The sequence below is a fragment of the Zalophus californianus genome, chromosome 1 (assembly GCF_009762305.2).
Source record: "Zalophus californianus isolate mZalCal1 chromosome 1, mZalCal1.pri.v2, whole genome shotgun sequence".
Classification (NCBI taxonomy): domain Eukaryota; kingdom Metazoa; phylum Chordata; class Mammalia; order Carnivora; family Otariidae; genus Zalophus; species Zalophus californianus.
In genome coordinates, this window is record NC_045595.1 from 86,525,505 (window position 1) to 86,547,265 (window position 21,761).

Genomic DNA, 21,761 nt, shown 5'->3' on the forward strand with positions numbered 1-21,761 from the left:
TTTTCTTTCATCCACCTAACTAGGGCAGACCTTCCTCCTCAAGGTGTCCCCGTTGGCAGGGGAGGGGGCAGAAGAGAACACGTCCTTCATGGGGATTCAGTTCCCTGCTCAAGGTCTCCTAATGAGTGGCTGCAGGCTTCTGCAGGCAATGGTGGTGCCTTAACTCTGACCCACCCCCAGTCCTAACCCTTGGGGAGGTATCTTCCGGTTCTCCATTTCCTACTTAAATTTTTGTATTTTATTCTTTTTTATAATGAAAAATTTCAAACATTGAAATGAATGGAAAAAATCGTCCAGGAAACACCAATATGTCCACATTTTGTGCTGGATTGTGTACCTAACCCCCTCCCCCCAGATTCATATGTTGAAGCCCTAACCCCCAGGACCTCAGAATGTGACTGTATTTGGAGCTTGGGCCTTTAAATGAGGTAATTAAGGTTAAATGAGGCCATAAGGGTAGGTCCTAATCCAATCTGACTGGTGTCCTTATAAGAAGAGGAGATTTGAACACACAGAGACACCAGGGATGCTCAAACAGAGCACAGGCCATGTGAGGACACCGCTAGAAGGAGGTGGCCATCTGCAAGCCAAGGAGAGAGGCTTCCAAAGGAGCCAAACCTCCCAACACCTTAATCTTGGACTTCTAGCTTCCAGAACTAAGAAAAATAAATTTCTGTTGGCTAAGCCACCCTGGTACTTTGTTATGGCAGCCTTAGCAAACAAATACACCCACCAAATAGATTCTGCAATTGTTATCATTTTGCTATATGTACCCTATCACGTATCCCTTTGTCCCTGCATCATCATCATCTTCTCCTCCTCCTCCTCCTCCTCCTCCTCCTCCTCCTCCTTCTTCTTCTCCTCCTTCTCCTTCCTTCTCCTTCCTTCTCCTTCCTTCTCCTTCTCCTTCTTCTTCTTCTTTTTGGATGGATTTCAAAATGAGTTGCAGATCCATTGTTCACTTTGAAGAGTAAACTAGTCAACAGAAAAGGTTGATGTTTGACTAAAGCCCAGGAGCACACATGATTGAGGCTTCTGTGGCCATGATGGGAAGCAACTAGGATTGTCTATTCATGTGAGTCTACACAGCAGGAAACTGGGGCCCAAAGTGAGTAATGGTAAAGTATGATTAGAAAGGCATGGAATGGGGTGTTGGTAAACTTCTCCAACCCCAGCTGGCCGAGACGACACCTGCCATTTTTCCTGAGCTTCCCTGCTCATTCTGTCTGGCTGGTAGTGGGGGAGAGAGGTCACCACTTGGTGCTAATAACCAAATCTCCAGAAGTCTCCAGTGTCAGACATCTGGATTCAGGCCTGGCCTCCCACCTGCTGGCTGTGTAGGACTGTAGGTGCATCCCTAAATCTCTGAGCTTTGCCTAAAAATAAGAATGATGATACTACTATTTCATACGGTTGCTGTGGGAATCAAAGAAGGATATTAAATGCTCACAGAATAGTTCCCATTGCTGGTGCCTCACTGCCAGGTTGGGGTAATGTTTATCTGCTCTAATAAACAAGCACCAACATTGTAGTGACTTCATCTAATCAAAATTTATTTTATGCTCACCTAACAGTCCAGTGTGCCTTGTTGGGAGCAGCTCACCTCCATGCTGGCATTTGGGGATGCTGGCCCCTTCCATGTGTGCCTCCACCATCCACTAAGGTTTAAGTCCTCTGCACCCAGGCAGAACCATTGGCAAGCATGGTCACGGTCCCATGCCTCCAGCTAGTCACACTGCAGGGGGCTGGGAAGTGCAGCCACTTCTCAGGGACAGCTCTTGCCTCTGGAAGGAAGAGCCCACATTTGGGGGAATGCTAGCCTTCTCTGCACAGCCCCAACTCTGAGGAGGTCCTAGACATAAAGTCAGTGGCTGGGAGTTAGGAGGGGAGTGAGCCTGCTAGCCAGGGTAGGGCCAGGTCAGAGGGAAACCACCCTGCTCTACCATGAGAGCAGTGAGAACAGCAGATGGGGCAGGAGATGTCCGCATGGAGAGCCATCCCTCGAGGACTGAGGAAGTTGGCCAACAGGAGGGCACCTTCTCCCAGGGCTGTGTGCAAGATCCCTTTTGAACTCTGACTCCAATTCTGTACTATCTGTGAGGCCTGGACTAAGTGACGGCTTCTCCAAGAGTCCTTTTCTCCTCTATAAAATGAGGATAGTGGTGCTTCGGGGATTAAATGCAATGATGCATGGAAGTGCAGTGTTGTCCTTGTTTCACGAGGAGGATTTTGCTAAACCAGGGTCTGCAAGTATGTCGCACAGGTGTCATGCCTTCCTCTCATCTCAAGGAAGCCAACACCAGTAAGTCATGACCCTCTTTCCTCAGAGTCCTTCTTAACATACTGTTCCAGGAAATCTGTACCAATCAATTCCTGTTAGCAGATAGGATGAAAACTCTGACCTCCAGAGGACAGACCTTGGGCTTATTCCTTTCTGTATCCACGTGGCATTGAAAGGACTTGGCACATAGGAAGTATTCAATAAATAGAGAAGAATGTTTTATAGGGCTCTCTTGGAGGTGTTTACTTGTTGAAATGGTAAGGAAGACTCTGTTCAAGACTGTTGCCCCAGGTGGCAAGCTGGTCTCAAGAGGGGAAAGAGATTGGGCTCAATTCTGAATGCAGTAAGAAAGCGGGGCTTTATAGCCAAGGAGCTGGTTGAGGGGAGGGTGTCGGTGGATGGAAAATTCCTAAGAGGAAACATCAGGGGTAGGGGGATTCTTGCTAAACCCCAGTTAACAGAATTCTTGCTGAAGGCAGGCAAGGGTGCTAAGATATAAAGGGTAGGGGGAATGAGGAACTTGGTCAGATATCAAGGGTAGGGAGTCACTCTAAGTGGACTTCGCTGGATTCTTGCTAAAACTGAACTCTGCAAGGACAGACACAGAAACCCAAGTTCAAGGCCTTGTTGAGAACCTGAACAAAGTTTGGTCAAGGAGAGAGTCTCTGTCAGTGGGAAGGTAGAACCCATATTGTCCAGTCTACTTCTCTGCCCACCCAGGTTTGGGGATAGGCCAGCAGACTTGAGGTACCCTGGGGCTGGTGCGGTCCTAGGCTGTGCCTTTAAACATGCAGGTGTTTTTGCCTCAGAAAGGGGACTCTGGTCCTTGGGGAGGATGCTGAGTTATCCAGGCTTCAGGATCTCTCTGTGCAGCAGGGATGGGAGACACAGGGGTGGGGGAAGATGCACAGAGGACTCTGCTCTGGCCCAGGATGGCAGAGAACAGGCCTGCATGTGGCAGCAGGGGGACAAGAACTTCTGGAATGGTGCCCAGGGAGGCGGCATTCCAGAAGTGGACTTCTGGCCTGTTTGATAAATACCAGGGCTGCAATTAAGACAAAATACTGTGAATATGACACCTGCTGACAGCTGCAGGAAGGCCCCGGAAACCTTTATTATGAATTAGATTTTGTAGGCCATTCTGCTGTGGTGAGCTGGTGCCTGGGCCAAGGAACTGGAGGGAACTCAGCAGGCCAGCTGCCTCAAGGGCACAGGATGGCTCACTGGTGGAGAAGGGGAAAGAATGATCTTCTATCTCTGTCCAGGGCCCTTAGAAAGGACCATTTAAGTCTCAGAAATCATAGCCCCTCGTAGAAGCCAGAGCTGGAAAGGGCTCAGAGCTCATCTGGGCCAATTGCTCCCATTTTATATTTGGGGAAACCAAGGCCCAGAGGGGAAGTGAGTTGTCCAAGGTCATACAGCAAGTTACTGGCCACACCAGGGCTGGGGACCAGGATTCCAAATTCTAGGCTGACATGCTTGGCTAGAGGGCAGTTAACAGTAGTCGAGCGTACATCTAGGCATTTGACTCAAGGAGTTTAGCTCTTAGTGCTCGGAGAGACAGAGAATGTGACAGAGTCAGAGGCATAAAGACAGCAAATGAGACAGAGTCAAAGACATAGAGACAGAGAGAATGAGACAGAAAAGAGAATTGCAAAAGGAGAGCAACATGGAAGAGACAGAAAGAGACGTTCATGGGCCTGAGTCATTAGGTTCAAAATAGAGATTCGAACACCAGCAGAGTGGCACAGGACTCAGGGACCATCTAGACCAGTCTCCTTTGTTTTTACAATAATCGAAGTGCAGCTGAGTGGTTTACGTGTGTAAACCTTTTTAGGAACAGTTTGATGTTGAATGGTAAAAAGGAAATGGCTTGCTAAAAAGTGCTTGCTAAAAAGTGGCAAAACTTCCATCTCCAAAGGTTTTTGAATAGGATTCGAAAAATGAAGCGCTGCGGGAATATGACCCAGCACAGGGGAATTTGGGAAAATGTGATGCTGCTGATATTTCCACAACAGTCTGGAATTTAGGACTGAGCACTCCATGCCCTCCGTGCTTTCTCTGATGTCTTAGCCTCTGTGTTTCTGAGAACAGAGGGAAATGCTTCAGAGAAGGAACAGAGCCTGAACCCTTTCCTCCCTTACTCCTTTCATCTTGGTACCAGCAAATCTTCTCTGCTTTCAAAGTTCAGCTCACTTCTTCCAGGAAGCTTTCCCTGATTTTTCTTCCCTGATTTCTCACTTACATCCCTCCCCCAACTGGTACCCATCACTTCCTGCTGTAAATCCCTCCAGATATCCCCAGCGCCCTGTTAGCCACTTCTCTTTTTGCTTTTTAGTGCAAAGTAGTTATCTCTGACAATGTCAATTAAAGAGACCCTATTCTATTCCAGGAACTCTGAAATCCTTAGCTCTAATCCTCACAACAAACTAGCAAGGTGGGTTTTGCTTTACCCATTTTACAGATAAGAAAATTGATGGGCTCCTGGGTGGCTCATTCCGTTAGGCGTCTGCCTTTGGCTCAAGTCATGATCTTGGGGTCCTGGGATTGAGCCCCATGTCGGGCTCGGGAGCCTGCTTCTCCCTCTGCCTCTGCCCCTTCCCCCCTACTTGTGCTCTCTCTCCCTCTCTTACTCTCTCTCTCAAACAAATAAATAAAATCTTAAAAAAAAAAAAAAGAAAGAAAGAAAATTGAGACTCAGAGAGAGAGAGAATAACTTGCTCAAGGTTATACAGTAGTAAGTGGCAGCCTGGGTAACTCTAGACTGGGTTTGCCTGACTCCAGGGCCTATATTCTTTCCACGACACTGAATGACACATGCCAAGGACAGGCACTGTGTCTAGTCATTGGGTCTTGCATACATTTGCCATTCAATGTGTGTTTCTGAATGAATGAAACAATAAATGAATGAATGCATACAAGGAATCTCCTTTCTTCTGAAGGCTCTAGCTCAGGAGTCAGCCAGCTACAGCCTGTGGGCCCAATCCAGCCTGCTTCCTATTTTTGTAAATAAAGATTTAGTAGACATAACTATGTTCCTTTATTGTCTTTGGTTGCTTTCACATAACAGTAGAGTTATGTTGTAACAGAGACCATGCAGCCCACAGAGCCTAAAATATTTCCTATCTGGTCCTTTCCAGAAAAAGTCTTCTGACTCTCACAGTAGCTTATGATTTTTACTAGACTTTTGTGTGTGTGTGTGTGTGTGTGTGTGTGTGTGTGTGTGCATTCTTGTGCATTGGGTATGCCTATCAAGTTATCAGACAGATTCCACATGTATCTGGTATATGCCATTTTGTTATCTTACAGGCAGGCTTCATCTAAAAAGGTTTGCTCCACAAGCCGTTTGGAAATATATATATTTAAAAAAGATATATATATATATATATATATATATATATATATATATATATCTTTTTGAAATTTGTATAATTTTAAAAATTAAGTTTAGCTTGCTGGCGGCACCTTGGCACAGACATGATTCGAGCCAAGACCCTGGTGACAGAGGTCTTCCCTGAAGTAGAGGAGGGCAGATTCCCCCAGAACAATTGCAGTGGGGGTGGACTTTGAAGATTGCCAGAACAGTATTGACAGGGGCAGTTTCTGAGCTAAATGAAAAGCAGCCTTTTAGACAAATTACACTCCCATTTCCTCTTGGCTGGCGGGGGTGATCAGGATTCCGGGCTCCCAGCCTCACCTCCTTCCCTGGGATGGGGGCACTCTTCCTCCCCCAAGCTGCCCCCCAGTGCAGCCTCTTGTGAGGCCAAAGCCCTGCCTACCTGTTCCTGCTCCCGGGAGCTGAGGACTGGCCTCTGGACCCCTGGCATCTGGGCCAGAAGCAACACCAGAGCAGGGATTGGCTGACTCCCACCCCAAATGCCCAGCTGGGAGTGCTCGGAGGCGTGACAAATCTCAGCCTGTCGCCTGCGTGTGTTCCCTGGCCAGTCCCTCCTTGGGCCTTGCCCACAATGACCGGTCTATCACTCAGCCTCACTCACCTGCTCACCATTTCAGGACTGCTCTGTTCCTCAGCTTGCTGCTCGGGTGAGTTTTTGTGTGTGTGTGTGTGTGTGTGTGTGTGTGTGTGTGTTGTATGCCTGCATATGTGATGTGTGCATGGTTTTCGAAAAAAAGGTTTGAGAAGCAGACTTGTTCTGGGTGCTTTCAGCCTTCTTTAAGTCTTAAACTTCTCGACCAGTGTTGGAATTGCACATAAAGGCGTTTGGCGGTGGAGTTGGTGGGGACCTTGACATACACACTCGTGTGTGTGTACCTGTGTGTGCCCCTCCTGTGACCTTAACTTTGAGGTCGCAGGCTGGCAGTTGCTGCCCCTTTGGCTTTGAAGTAACATCACGTACTGTGGTCTGGGGTCAGGCATGGTATTGGGTGGCCGAGATGTTGTCCATTATTCTCCAGGCTGTTGGCTTGGGTCATGTGGTTACTGCCCCAGAGACAGTAGCCACCAAACTGCCAAGTCATATTCTCTGCAAGGTTGTGCCCTCACCTGCTCCCCATGCCCACACAGGGCCCAGTTGCCAGGTGGCAAATTCCTACCGTGATCTTTCAGAGACGTTCACATACCTTCAACTTTTAGGATCAGAATTTGCTTTACAAGGTGTGTGGGGTACGTGAGTGGGGGTTGGAGGAAAGGCGTAGGGTGTAGCCCTCTCTGGAATCAGTGTATCAGGGAAAACTTCAAGCAAACTGAAGCCAGCTCTCATGAGAACTTCACTGCAACTGAGATATCCAGCTCGTAGTGAGGACACGCGGTGCTGAATGGAGCACGTGCCCTTCACCTCTTCTCTCCTCTCGTCCTTCTGGTACAAGTTCCAACAGGCAGGGAAGAGCCCCAAAGCGGGAGGAGGCAGACGTAAGAAGTTGGGTACTCCCCCAGCTTTGTGAGCAGTGGCAGAATAGTTAGCATATGGCTGCACCTCGAATCTTCCCACCCTGCAAAGGAAGGAGGTTTAGGGGACTTCTTTCCTTTGGTGGCTTCTGATGATACATTTGCTTGATTGGGCAGGGGGTGGGGTGGGGGGTACTGCTTGCTGCAGAAACAGGAGGCAGAAACAGAAAGGCTGTCTCTCCGTACCCTATGGATGGGCTGGTCTCATGAGTGGGAGATGCAGGTGGACACAGTGGTGATCCTGGTGTCGTATGTGTGAAAACAGAATTTGGAGATGGTTTGGGCCAAGCTCCTTGTGGTGTAGGTAAGGAATCCTCGTCTCAGCAAAGAGTCGTGCCAGGTCACGTGGTCACTTGCACCCAGACTACTACTCTTTTTTTTTTGTTATGTTAATCACCATACATTGCATCCTTAGTTTTGGATGTAGTGATCCATGATTCATTGTTTGCATATAACACCCAGTGCTCCACGCAGAACGTGCCCTCTTTAATACCCATCACCAGGCTAACCCATCCGCCCACCCCCCTCCCCCCTAGAACCCTCAGTTTGTCTCTCAGAGTCCATCGTCTCTCATGGTTCGTCTCCCCCTCTGATTTCCCCCCTTCATTCTTCCCCTCCTGCTGTCTTCTTCTTCTTCTTCTTTAACATGCAATGTATTGTTTGTTTCAGGGCTACGGGTCTGTGGCTCATCAGTCTTGCACAGACTACTACTCTTTGATTCAAGTCCTTATATTTCCAGAAGTTCGAGTGAATCACACTTTCCAAGGATGTGCCCCAGAGTCAAATGGGTATTGAGTGCAAAGGGCAAAGCCAGTACCTGCAGCGGCAAACAAAACAGAAACAAAACCAAAAATCCAACATTTGCCACAAACCTGCATTAGACCCAGCATTATTTCTACCCATGAATTGGCGCTGCAGCGGCCACGTACAGTATGACTTCAGTGTCTTGAAGTCAGGGCAAGTGGTCCTGAAATTCCGTGGGAATTGGCATTTCCAAGGCAGCTGCCTGGGCCTGAGCCACGCGGCGCACCCGGGTTTCTGCGGGCCCCATGTTCCTACCCACGTGGTTGTTTCCATTACCACAGAGCCTGCTGGGGCTTTACCAAGCTGGACCCTGGGCTCAAACACGAGTCCATGGAGGCAGCCTAGTCCTGAATGAGACCCACAGGCCACTCGGATGACACTAAAATAGACATGTGAAGTCCTGGCTTAGTTGACGGGGAGGGAGGGCCGGGAAAGCTGTTCCCAAACACATCCACCTGATGGAAATATCCTGAACTGGAATGAGCCGTAAATAAACTAGACTGTGCTAAAAACAAACATCTCCAGGGAGTTGTGGCAGGGGTGGGCAGAAATAGATGCTCTTCACCTGCTGAAAGTGAAGTCAAGGTCAAGGGGGAAAGGGCGAGGAGGGATGGGGAGAGATGAACAACGCAGATGCCTCAGCGGGAAAAGCAACTGATAATTTATGTTCACCGAAGAGTTCTCCAGTTTCCAAGAAGAAATAAGAGAATTGCTTTAAATGATTCAGGGTCTCTCATCCGTGGAAGTGCACAGAGAATGTGGGGGTGAAGGGAGGGCATATATGGTCTGCAAAAATCAATGGTGAGGAGTACACATTAGCCACATGAATGTACCAGCCTCCCAGGTACTCCTGGTGGGCGGAGACTTTGCGGAAAGCCACAACCTCAGCCCTTAGCTGTCGGCTGAGGCCGAAGAGCGGGAAAGGAGAAAGTGCCTCTGGGGGGGGCCGGGAGTGGGGGGGCGTTGAGAGGGTTCTGGAGGGCTGGTGTGTGGCTGCCGCCTTCACCCTGCACCCAGGGCAGGGGGGCGCCATGGAAGCTGCCCTTCCGAGCTTACGCAACACTCTAGGAAAGACACTTGAATGAATTTGAAGAGGAATATGATTGGCATTGATGTCAAGTTTTATAACAACGAAGCTGTTGTATTTTACCCCCTGAGAGAGAGAAAGCAGCCCATGACAGGTGGAACGGATCTGCCGCTCAGACCTAGGCCCCAGTGTTCCTGTTGGATGAAAACCATTTCATAGAACAGCATCAGACAAAGGCCAGTCTGCGACTGTGACAGCCCATGACAAAAACAAGACCACTGTGTCACAGTATCTGACACAGACAAAACAAGACCTCCATCCAACTGCAAACATGGCCAACCATCCCTCTGTCCTTGCTAATATGAGTGACGGCTTCTGCTTTATCACCCACAGCTTCCGTCTCCCTCTGCTGTTCTCTTCTAGATAAGAATTAAGGTAGTCATAGGGGCACCTGGGTGGCTCAGTCGGTTAAGTGTCCGCCTTCGGCTCGGGTCATGATCCCAGGGTCCTGGGATTGAGCCCCGCATCGGGCTCCCTGCTCAGTGGGAAGCCTGCTTCTCCCTCTCCCTCTGCCTGCTGCTCCCCCTGTTTGTGCTCTCTCTCTACCTCTGTTAAATAAATAAATAAATAAAAGTCTTTAAAAAAAAAAAAAATTAAGGTAGTCATAGACTAACTTCCCGACCACATCCAGTCCAGAACGGAGCCAGACTTCGCTTCCTCAAGAGTCTCCCCCAGCATCACCTAGTGAATGCCCCAATCCTAGAACAAATCCTTTCTAACACCCTCTTACGAGATGCCGCACAGTCCCCTGGGGTGTATCCTCCCTCACGATGAGCCAGTTGGGCCAGTTTTATGGAACTATACGTGTGCTCCTGATGGCGTTTGGTTGGAAGCCCTTGATACTATATATCTCAGGTAGTTGCTATGGGAGCCCCTTGCCGCCTTCTGAGCTCCTGACCTGTATTTCCACCCGTATGTGGAAGAGTGTGGAGATCAAGAGGAAGAACCCTGCCAGTTGTATGACCTTGGGCAAGTTGCTTTACCTCTTGGCCTCAGTTAACTGATCTGTAAAGTGGGGGTGATGATAACAATAGTATTAACTCTCAGGGTTGCTGTGAGGATTAGGTGAATTTATATGTGTGAAGCACTTCAGTGGTGCCTAAGCATGTGTTAAGTGTTTGGTTTTGTTTTGTTTTGTTTTGTTTTAGTTATTATTATGAATCCAGCAAGCATTTGTGGAATATCTAGTGTGTGTCAGGTACTGTGCTAGAACCTGGGAATTGAAAAAGCACTGTAGTGAGGGAGATACAAGGAAACTGTTTTATCCCACAGGTAAGAACTAACATGGGGGTAAACGCAGGAAAAAAAATATCGCAGGACTCTCAACCTTGGCCTGGGAAGTCAAGGAGAGCTTCCTGGTAGAGGCAGCAGCTGACAGTTCTTGATGAATGAATAAGAGTCCAGGATTAGGCTGGGTGGGGATGGAGGGGACGAGTGGGCTATCGGAAGGGCTGTGGCAGCCATTCAAGCTCCATAGGCCTTGCTGACTGCAGGTCTGAAGCACTAGTCAGGCATCTTTCTGTACCCGCCGCCACCCCCACGGCCTGGCCCAGTGCCTGGCAAAGCATGTGCTCAAATGAACAAACGTCTAACACCAAATTTGACAGCTTTCCCCACAAACCAGTACCTCCTCTGACTTTTCCATCTCCTGCTCTCATCACTGTGGTCCCAGGTCCCTGCAACCTCAAACCACCCTTGATTCTTCCCCCTCTTGCTCTCCTATGACCCACTTCTCCCCTGCGCCTCCTCGGTGGTGTTTGCATCGGTCCCTTTCTTTTTGCCCTCACGGCTTCCGTGGCCCCTGGCAGGCCACCCCCACGTCTGGCTGCTGCAAGATTGTATTGATTTTTTAAATTGTGTATGTATGTTGTATGATTTATGAATTTCATGTCAGGATCATAAAAGGGTCTTCACAAAATATTTCTTACAAGAGGAGGCACTGGGTCAGAGAGGGCCGAGGATCTCTGGCGCAGGCTCGTGGAATGCTCCTCCATCGGGGAGTGATCGTGTGGGTGTGCACGGGGCTGCCATTCCTGAGGAGCACCCACTGGCTGCCTGAGGTCCGCAGCCAGGTCCTGGGGCCCAGGGTGCGAACTGTAGGCAAGCACGGGCCCCCGAGAGATAAGACTGAAACTGCTGGGTTCAGGGCCGAGAGGCATGCGGTGAAGTGACCTGCCCATATCCTGTGAGGCCAGAGGTTCGATGAAGGGGTGGAGGTGAGGGTATCATCATGAGACCCAAACTGGACACTGTCAGGTTACAGCTTGTGGCAATTATGGGTATTACTGCTGTGAATAGTCTAGTACACGTGTTTTGGTGAACATAGAACCACTTGTCTGTTGGTAAGCACCTAGGAGTGAAGTTGCTGGGCTGTAGGGGATGCCCGTATTCAGCTTCAGGAGACGATACCAAGCAGTTTTCCAAGGAGGCAGAACCAAATTACACTCCCCCTGGCCACAGTATGAGTTCTGTTGGTTCCACGTTCTTACCAACATTTGTTATTTTCTTTCCTCTTCAGTTTGGCCATTCTGGTGGGGTATGTAGTGGTTATCAACCCAGTGTTCAGCAGCTGTGGAATGGATAAGTAGACTGTGGTCTAGTCACACAATGGAACTCTATTCCACATTAACAACCACAAGCAACGCCCAAATGACCCACAAACGCTATGTTGAGCAAAAGAAGCCAAACACAAGAGTTCATATTGTCTGATTCCCTTTATATAAAGTTCCAGAATAGATACAGTGACTCCCAGGGGTTAGAAGTCAGGATGGTGAAGAGGGAGGAGTGCAGAGATTGGACAGGAGCTTATGGGGCTTGTGGATGCTGGAGAGTTGTGTGTTTTGATCCAGGGGCTGACTTCGAGGGTGTGTTCACTTTGCAGAAATCTATTGGGCCGTAGACTCATGATTTGCATCCTTCTGTAAGGTATACTTCAACATTGAGCATAAACTAACATTGAACTAGGGCAAGGCCCCATGTTCAGTGAAGCTATCAGGGTCCAGGGCCCTCCTTCCATCTCCTCACACCCATGTATTGAGTCATTAGACTGTAAACTCGTTAGTGAGCCTGGGTGACACCAATTGTGTGTGTGGAGTCTAGAGTCAAATAGATGTCTTAAATCGAGGCTCTGGGTCTCTTATAATCAATGCCACCTCGGGCCCTGGCTGCCCCCTCCCTGAACAATTCCCTCTGAGCACACTTTCTAAATAATTACCAAACACTTCCTTCTCCTCAGCTATTAGAACTGCATTATAAGTCTGAAGTTTGCATTCCTTGTCACATCTACAAAATGACAAGTCAGTCCCTGAAGAGGGAGAAATGGACCTTATTATGGTCACAGTGTCCATACCATCTGCTTGTTTATTAACCATCTTCATTCAGCAAAGGCTGGGGGAGAACTGCATCAAGCAGCAAACAGAAGGTGCACTCATATCTAGTGGGTTAGAAATCAGATTCAGGATTCTGGGGTGTCCACAGACACCCCAGTCTCCCTGGGGTTCAGTGGGCATGACAGAGGCCCCGGCACTAATGAGCAGCAATTTTCTCTGCACAGCCCTTCCTGGCCTGGATCAAAAGAAGCGTGGTGGCCACAGAGGATGCTGCCTCCTGACGCCCCCTCCACCCCCACTGTTCCCACCACCATTCTTCAGAGGGGGCCGAGGTCTGGTGAGTACCTTAGGGCTTGTGAAAAAACAGAAATGCAGGCTCCCCAGTGCCCACCACACAGCCCCTCACGTCCCCCCACTTGAGGTGAGCGGCCTCCAGATCCTTCTTGAGGGATCCAACCCTTTACTTTCACGCAGCAGGCTGAACCCTAGAATGGGCATTTTGCAGTTTCTGGTGTGTGTCTTGTTCTCCCACTGTCTTAAATAAGTTATGGAGGGAGATTCTTCTCAGCAGGAAATTGAATTTGGCACAGCGTCCCATCTTCCTGAGAACAATGAGGTGAATTTAGAACTTTTGAGGCTCCCTTTAGCTGCTCAGATATGGAATTTCCCCTTTCTTCCCAAGTATTTATGAAATTCCCTTCCACAGCCCATACTGAATGTAGGCTGTTTCTGTGAGGAGACGCAAGACATGGTCCCTCGATAGCCATACTGAGGTGTGAGAGGGAGTAGAATTTGGGAAGAGAGAAAGAGCAGGATTTGGGAAGCTGAGCGAGAAGACAGTGGGCCAGGATATTCTAGGGACTTGGGATTCTCAAATTTTTCCAGAAATTCTAAGACCTGTACTGTCCAATGCAGTAGCCACTAGCCATACGTGACTTAAACACTTTTCATGTGGCTAGTTCCAGTTGAGATGTGCTGTACGTATGGAATACACACTGGATTTTGAAGACTTAGTGTGAAAAAAGAATAAAATGTCTCATTAATAATTTTTAAATATGGAATATATGTTGAAGTGATAATATTTGGGACATATTGGGTTAAATATATTATTAAAATTAATTTCACTTCTTTCTTTTTACCTTTTTTATGTGGCTACCAGAAAATTTAAAACCACATATGTGGCTTGCCTTGGTGGCTTGCATTTTATTTCTGTCGGACAGTGCTGTCCTAGACATTGGATAAAGGCCCCTGAAATGAGCTTCCTAACTCCATCCAAAGTGGCTATTCTATCTCTATAATCCATTCAAACCAGGTATGTCTCAAGACAGAACAGGAACTGGAGGCCCAGAAGGTCATCTTCTTGGGACACTCTTCAGGGTGTCAGGGAAACACCAGTCTTGAGGACTGGACTGGGGAGCAGGACTGTGTCCAGGTGGTGATCCTTCTTCTGTCCCCCAAGTCTGACCTGTCACCATGTGTTGCTTTGCATTGAAGCTTCTCTCCCCAGACATGAAGAATCTCATCCTGGAACTAGAGACCATGCAGTCCTCATGTGCTCAAGGATCGCTCGGCTCCCCTGGGCCCCCTGGCCCCCAGGTTGGTGCATTTCACCAGAACCTCTCCTGCTGTCTTCTGTTCAGAGCAGTGAAGCCCACTGGAAAGAGTCTCTCAGAGCTGCCCCTTTTAAAGTGATATGGGGGCTGTTTTTCCTTCTCTAGCTCACCTCCAGCTCCAGAGCCATGTGGATAGCACACTGATTCTTCTTCTCTGGGTGAATTCTGGCCTCCCAGCCTTGGTTTCCTCATCTCTGCAATGGAGATCATAATTACCCCTGCAGTACTGGATTTTGGTGGTGGTGAGGAGTCCAAGTGAGCTGCTGCCTAGATGGATGTGATTGTTACTATAATTATCATCAAACACTTGGTGGCAGTGGGTTGCGCCTTCTGTGACCATTGACCCTTGCCAGTAGCCCGAGAAGTGCCTGCATTTGGTGCAGGAAAGTGGAAGTGATGGGGAACTTGTTACTCTGAACTTCATTTGGCCCCCAGATCCTGCAGCCAGGCAGCCCACCGCTCCCCACTGAAGCTAAAGGGCAGAGTGAGGAATAGGCACAATGGTAGAGAAAGGATTTTCTAGGCAAACAAGAGTACCCTCCAGAGACCCTGTCCGACAGGCCGTGGTTCCTCTGGCCTGCCTGGCAGTAGGGGTCCATCAAGGAGGAGCACCCCCTAGCCTGGGCCTTGGGGTCTGCCATGGGGATGGGAAAGAAGGTATAAGCAGCAGTCAGTTGCCCACATGCCTTATGAATTCTGTCATTCCTTTCTGGGTAATCCCCTCCTATGGCTTCCCATCACGGGAGACTAAGAGCCAAACTCCTCACCCTGGGTTACAGAGGCCCCCCCCCTGCCCCCAGAGGACCCTGCCTGTATCTCTTGCATCGTCTCAGACCACCAATATTACCCACCTGATGCGCATCTCTTGGGTCCTGAAGCATGTCAAGCTCATTCCAGCCTTAGGGCTTTTGCGCCTGTGCTTCTGGCTGTGTGGAATGTTATTCCCTCTGATTTTCACCACAGCCAGCTCCTTTGTCAGAACAGTTTACAGGCCAGGTCCTTAGAAATGCCTTCCTCAACCACCCAGTCTAAAGTAGCCTTCCCCATCACTGTCCATCCCAATGGCCTGTTGTAATTCTCTGCATCATTTTCTCATCTCGTTGTCATGTTCTTATTGGTTTTGCTATTGTCCCTGATCTCTTTGGTCTTCCCTTTGTCAAATATAAGCTGTCTGGCAAGGACTGACCTACTGTGGCCTACAGGTCTGGCGGCCGCCTGTTTTTGTAATCAAAGTTGTACTGTCTCCGGCTGCCTTTGTGCCACAAGGGCAGAGGTAAGTGGCTGTGACAGAGATACTATATCCGAGGCAGAGTCTACAATATTTGTTTGCCTCTTAACAGAGACAGTTCGCCCTGGTCTTGAGAGCAGGGACATTGCCCATCTTGTTCACATGTTGTGCCCAGCCCACGCCAGGGCACGGGTTGTCGTAAGCTCTCCATACATATTTGTCAAATGCAATAAAAACAGGCCTTTGGACCCAGAATTAGCTGGAGGCTGCCACAGAGGGGCTAGGAAGTCTGCAGAAAGGCAGGATGGGCCCCCTGAGGGGCACCTCCACGGAGGATTTCCATCTTCCCACGTCTGGCAGTCTCCTCGGGTCTCAGCATACACACATGAGGCCCCTAGGGCGTGGGAAGGGAAGGGGGATTCTCTGCTGACTTCAGACCAGCAGCTGTCCAACCATGCTTGTACATCTCGAACCTCACGCAATCCCTTTGAGTCGTGCGGAGATTGTGCTGCCCAACTGGGGGGTGGGATTTGCAGCCCCCTCCATTGCCTTAGAACACAGCGTAAAATGCTGTTCCCAAGCAAAATGAGACCTGTGGACCAGTAACATTGGCATCACCTGGGAGCTTGTTAAAAATGCAGAATCTCATTCTCCCCTCCCCCTACATACACACACACACACACCCCTGCTATCTGAATCTGCATTTTAACAAGACTCCCCAGCTGCATTATCTAAACATCACAGATTGAAAAGCCCTGAGCTAGATTAGAGCACAATGGCCTGATAATAAGAAATGAGAGAATGGAACAGTATTCATTCATCCTGCCTGGCATGTGCACGGTCCTGGGGCTCTCTGTCACCCTGGGCTCCCAGGCTTTGGGGAGTGGGGAACCTCTGCCCCTCTGAGTCACACTTTCTGGGAGCACTGGTGCCCCCTGGACTTTGATCCTCGAGGACTTGTGTACCCTGCACCTGTGCTATCCGCCCAAGCTGGCCCACGCAGCTCTGAAGTGAAGGGGTGCAGCACTGAGGGCCAGGTGGTGGGGCCAGTGCAGTCCCCAGTGGGTCACCAGGTGGGTGGGTGGCTGGCGAGGGAGGGTGGTGAGGCCACCCTCCCAGGAAGCCCTCTTTCCACACAAGGATGCCCAGACCAGGCGTGGGGAGAGAGAGAAGTGGGGAGGAGGGGAAGGTGGGAGGGTGAAAGAAGTGGTGTGGTGGGGGGGAGGGGGAGAGTAGGAAAGGAAGTAACTCTCCTTCTTCCCCTCCCCCCTCCCCAAACAGGAGTATAAACCAGAGACTGTGGTTCCCAAACTTATCTGTTCATTAGAATTCCCTGGGAACTTCAAACATTCCTGAGGCCCCTGTCCCTCTCCTTGAGATTGTGATGTAATTGATCTGGGGTGTGCCTTGGTCTTGGGGATTTTCAAAAGATCCTCGGGGGATTCTAATGTGATAGGTGTGGGAGCCCCTGAAGGGGGCTGTTTGGTATTTGAACAAGTCTCACAGGAATCAGATTTCAAACAGGCTCTGTGTTAGGCGTGTTCACCTGCAGATCTTGGGGATGAAGTAGTGGCCTGGTGGGGGTTGATGGATTTCCTCTCTGCTGTACTAGGGCATTTGGAAAGCAGTTAGCCTACTGAGCATTTCATAGACGTGTGAGCACAGAGTAGCTGCATTCTGGCTGTGGATGTGCCAAGCTTTAGTGTAGTAGGTGCTAGAATCCCTGAGCTGGAGTCAGCCCTACTCCTGTGGCTGGACAATGGGACAAAAATGCTCCATTGCCAATATTCTTCACATCTTCAGGAAGGCTTTCCCTGAACCTGGTGCCCATAGATCCAGCACAGAAATTTCTAAGTTGGCTGCTCCTGTGTGCAAAGCAGAATGTCCCCTCTGTAAGGGTCGCAGGGAAACTTGGTGAGAGCAGCTGAAAAGATAAGAGAGGTGGTAAAGCATCTTGTTTTCAGCAAACAGCATTCCTTGAAGACTCTGTAGTTATAACCATGGCACCACTGGAAACATAGCTCAGAGAAAGCTGGAAGAGGACAGGGAGCCTAGGTTGGAGGGCACAAGGGGGTCCTTCACGGGGTCCTTGGAGCCCTGAGTCTGCACAGGGAACCAAGCTGCTGGAGGAGCCTCCCTCCCAATCCTGCCTCCCTCACTACCTGTCCTTGCCTTGGTTTGATATATACTTTTTCATTTCTTATCTTGATGGTATAGGGCCCACCGGGACTTCCTGGCAAGATAGGACCAAAGGGAGAAAAGGTATGAGCCACTACTTTCTTCAGTCCACCTCTCCTTGGTAATTCCAGCCTGTATCCTGGGGATGCCATGGAGAATTTTCTGGTTGAGATTTCAAAGCATGTGCTAATTTTGCCTTAGTGCATGAGGATGGGCTCCATAATGATGGGGCTGCTGGTGCAGCTGTGAGATCCCCCTGGTGTATTTCAGCTTGGCCCACTGACATGGCAGGGGTGCTGTGAGCGGCCAAGCAGCCAAGCCACATGGTCATGCCCAGTCATCAGCCCTACTAAGCTCTGTGCTTCCAGAACTTCTCTTCCAAAGAAGCCTCTGCTTACCTGTCTTCTTCATCCACAGGGGGAGCTTGGCCTACCAGGAAGGAAGGTATGGTCCATGCTGTTCTGTCAGCATTACCTGGGCAACTGTGCACTGTGGGCGGGGGAGGGGCGTGTGCCTGGGCATGTGCACATGCACTCTTAGGGGTAGGGGGGGACCAGCAGTGCACTTCCTTGGGCCACAATACCCAGGTGGACAATAATAACACTGCCATTTTGATGATGACAGTGGGCTCTTTCTGCCTGTTCTTTTGCTCAAGTGCTAGAGCCTGCTACTACCAGACATTTGGACTTCTCCCAGGGGCTGCCAGGCCTGGCCAAATTTCCCCCAACCTCAGACCATCTCATCCTGCCACCCATTAGAGAAAGGCCCCAACCAGTGGCACGAAATGACTCTCACTGTCTATTTGATTACACTGGAACAAAGTGCAAAACAGAAGCAAATGGCTTTTGCCTTTTGGCCCAGCTGAAATAAATGGGAGTTACTTAAGGTCACAGGCACTCCGAGTGAACCAAACACATGTCATCAAGACTCTCATTCATGTCAGGAAAGAGTAAACCAGCAGCCACTCACTGTGGTCAGTGGATACTGGCACTGAAACTGTGGGTCTCAGGGGTAGAAGGAGGTGCAAGACTTTGGCCAAAAAAGATGTCCATGATTCTAAATATAAATTACTATTTTTCTGGTTACATGTTTTACTCAAATGGTTTCACTATCAACAGAAGCCTCAAACAGACCTTTGCAAAGCAAAATTACCTCCCTCCAGGGCCCAAATCACAGCTCCACCTGAGGCACAGTGGTTATCTGAAGTGCTGGGCTGGAAAGGATTCTTGGATGGTCTCCATACTCAGAACTAACAAGGACCATGATTGATCATGGGCTGCCATGAACATCATGACGTCTGCCATGAACAGGGGTGGCGAGAGCAGAAACCAGTACACATGCCAGCATTTGTGATCTCTGGTTTAGGGGTTGAGCCTTCCATGTGTCTAGCTAGGCTAACTGTGAAATTAGCCAATGGTTGCAGAGGTTGAGATGGACCCCAAGTCCCTGCTCCCCCTTTTCTTGTAAGGCTTGCTCTTCCATAGCTCCTGGCTTAGGCTGGTTTCCCTAGAAGCAGAGGTAAAGGCCACGTGTGCCATGTGCAAGCGAGTGACTTACGGGAGCGCTCTCAGGAGGATCCTGAGGGGAGGGGGAGCTGGATGGTACAGGGGAAGAAGCCCAGCTTGGGCACGGTGTCAGACGAAGTCCATCTTCAGCCTCATTCCTAGGGGAGCTCTGGAGTGTGAACTGCACCACAGAGTTTGTCCTGCCTTGAGGTAAGGGAGTTGGGCTGTTGACTGCAGGGAGAACAGGTACATAAATTGCTAGGCAGCTCCAGTTGCCCATGGGCAAATTCCACAGTTGCAGGTTGCAGGAATGAGAGGTGGCAACAAGGCAGTTAGCCCCTGGGGGATGGGCACAGTGAGCAAGTGAAAAAGTTTTTGAGGGAGTACCAACAGCATCTCATAGTGCACCCCAAACAAAATCCTATCCCATTCCACACTATATCCTTGGGGAGAACCTACTGCAATGCAAGGAACATTTGGGTGGGTGGAGGTGACAAAGCTCAAAAACCAAGAAGTTTAGAATCCCTTCTCCAGGGTGCCTGGATGGCTCAGTTGGTTAAGCGACTGCCTTCGGCTCAGGTCATGATCCTGGAGTCCCAGGATCAAGTCCTGCATCGGGCTCCCTGCTGAGCAGAAAGTCTGCTTCTCCTTCTGACCCTCCCCTCTCTCATGCTCTATCTCATTCTCTCTCTCAAATAAATAAATAAAATAAAATAAAATAAAATAAAAAAAGAATCCCTTCTCCACCACCTTCCTTTCTTTCCCTCCCACCTTCTATTTCTTGGGTAGAATAAGATCTTCTGTGTTGACATAATGTGATGCCAAGGACTTGAACTTATATCTAAGTAACCCAACTTCTGAGGCTATCAGTCTTTGGAAGGTGAACCCAGAGGCCATGCTTAGGGACCCCACAGTTCCCTTTGGACCCCCAAAACAAATCTTATTTCCTGGAAGGAGGGAAAGAAACCCAATCACCCTGACTTTCGTTGTTCATTTTTGAAGGGTAGACCTGGCCCCCCAGGTGTTCCTGGCATGCCCGGGCCAGTCGGCCCTGAAGGACTCAGGGTAAGTTTGGCACACTCTCGGGGCTCGTGTGGTATCAGAACATGAGGGAGAAGCTGTCAGCCCCCCTGGCCTTTGGCCCATAGTGAAACTCATTTCCTTGAGAGGAGGAAGGAGAAGATGAGGATTGCCCAGAGGTCCCCAAATACTTTCTCCTTCACCTGGACTATAAGACCTTGGTCCATGCAACAGCTCTGCTCCTGTTGGGGGAGCAATGAGGGTCTGCTCCCCTCTTTTGCAGGGGCCCTGGTTCTCCTTCGTCCTCAGAGTTAGCATGCAATTCTTTCGTTTCCTCAAGATGACCCCAAGAGGGTCTTGGGTCTGGAAAGCTATTGGCAGGAGACTGGGGGTTGAGGGGTGGGCCCTGGCTAGCTGGAAAGACTGGAATCCTACATTTAGACAGGGATTGCCAAATGCCCATAAAATCCCATTCTTCAGACAGATTATGGGAAACTGACACATCCACATCCACGCCTTTGTTTATATTCTTCTCACTTTGGTCATAAACTGTTGGGTGTAGATTTGACCTGCAGAAATCAGGGGTGGGCAGGTGAACGTCTATATACTCTGATTTACTTACCAGCTGTATTTATTATGGGAATAGAAAACTGTGTTCCCAGCACTCTTAGGAAAAGTTCCAAGGATATTTTTTCTAAAAATCCACTGTGTAGAGCTAAACTGTCCAATATGGCAGCAACTAGCCGTATGAGTCCTTAAAATGTGGCTGGTACAACTGAGGAACTGAATTTTTTATTTGTTTGAATTTAAAGACCTTTACTCAGTTCAGTTATTTGAAAATCTTTACGCACGTATGGAGCAACTTGAATGTGTGAATCTGCTTTTTCAACTCTAAATTTTATGAAATCTAAATACAGATCAAATATGTATGAAAATTTAATGCCTGAATTGAGATGCGACTTAAATGTAAAATACACAACAGATTTCAAATATTTATTATGAAAAATAGGATGTAAAATACCTCACTAATTTTATATTGGTTATATGTTCAAATGCTAATTAGATTAAATAAAATGTTATTAAAGTTAATTTTACCAGTTTTAATGTGACTTCTAAAAAATTCTTAATTAAGTGCAAGTACCTTATATTTCTACTTTTTAGCCCTGGTATATAATTTTTAGCACAGACGGTACAGAGCCCACCCATGAGTCTTAGCCCCCTGTCTCAGTAATGCATGCCCAGAGGCTGATGTTCACTCTGTTTGGCTGCAAATCTCGGATGAGAGGATATGGAAATGCCTGAAAGGCCCTCCCTATGCAAAGAACAAAGCAGGTGAAGTTTTTTAGGGGGTGCTGACACTTAGTCCTATGAGGCCCCAGTGCCCCCATGCTCTCTCCCCACCCTTTCACAACACACTCCAGGAATAGATGGAGCATTTATAGCATCTTAGCGTTTAGTTTGGAGATCTGCTCTGCCTGGGGCAATGTCATTTTATGTTTAGTCTCAAATACCAGAATGAAAGGTGGACCATAGAGCCTTGAACCCTGGGAGTGAGCAAGGGGGCATGTGGGGTCCTCGGATTCACCAGCCAGCCCCAGTGTCCCTAGTTCCATCTTAATCTTGCCCATGATTCTCCTGGTTCTGTTTCTCTAGTAAAAGTCACTGTAGGTCCTTTCCCCTTCTTCTAATTCCCACAGGGTGAAAAAGGTGACCTGGGTATGATGGGCTTGCCAGGGTCAAGAGGACCAATGGGCTCCAAGGTCAGTGTGTTGGTCCAGGTGGACATTCCCAGGTCTTCTCACTAAGGTTC

At 48.9% G+C, this 21,761-nt stretch overlaps 1 protein-coding gene across 7 annotated transcripts in view; it reads left to right on the forward strand.

The window, feature by feature from the left end:
• Positions 1 to 21,761, forward strand: part of COLQ (collagen like tail subunit of asymmetric acetylcholinesterase) — an 83,088-nt gene that overhangs the window by 32,156 nt on the left and 29,171 nt on the right. For 5 of the 7 annotated variants that reach the window (XM_027581755.1, XM_027581756.1, XM_027581751.1 and 2 more), the window contains 6 exons: positions 12,632 to 12,744; positions 13,902 to 14,003; positions 17,466 to 17,510; positions 17,844 to 17,870; positions 19,934 to 19,996; positions 21,649 to 21,711. In XM_027581755.1, coding sequence (XP_027437556.1) covers positions 12,632 to 12,744; positions 13,902 to 14,003; positions 17,466 to 17,510; positions 17,844 to 17,870; positions 19,934 to 19,996; positions 21,649 to 21,711 — 413 coding nt within the window. The remainder of the gene's footprint in view (positions 1 to 12,631; positions 12,745 to 13,901; positions 14,004 to 17,465; positions 17,511 to 17,843; positions 17,871 to 19,933; positions 19,997 to 21,648; positions 21,712 to 21,761) is intronic. The other 2 variants (XM_027581759.1, XM_027581757.1) reach the window with 2 other exon arrangements.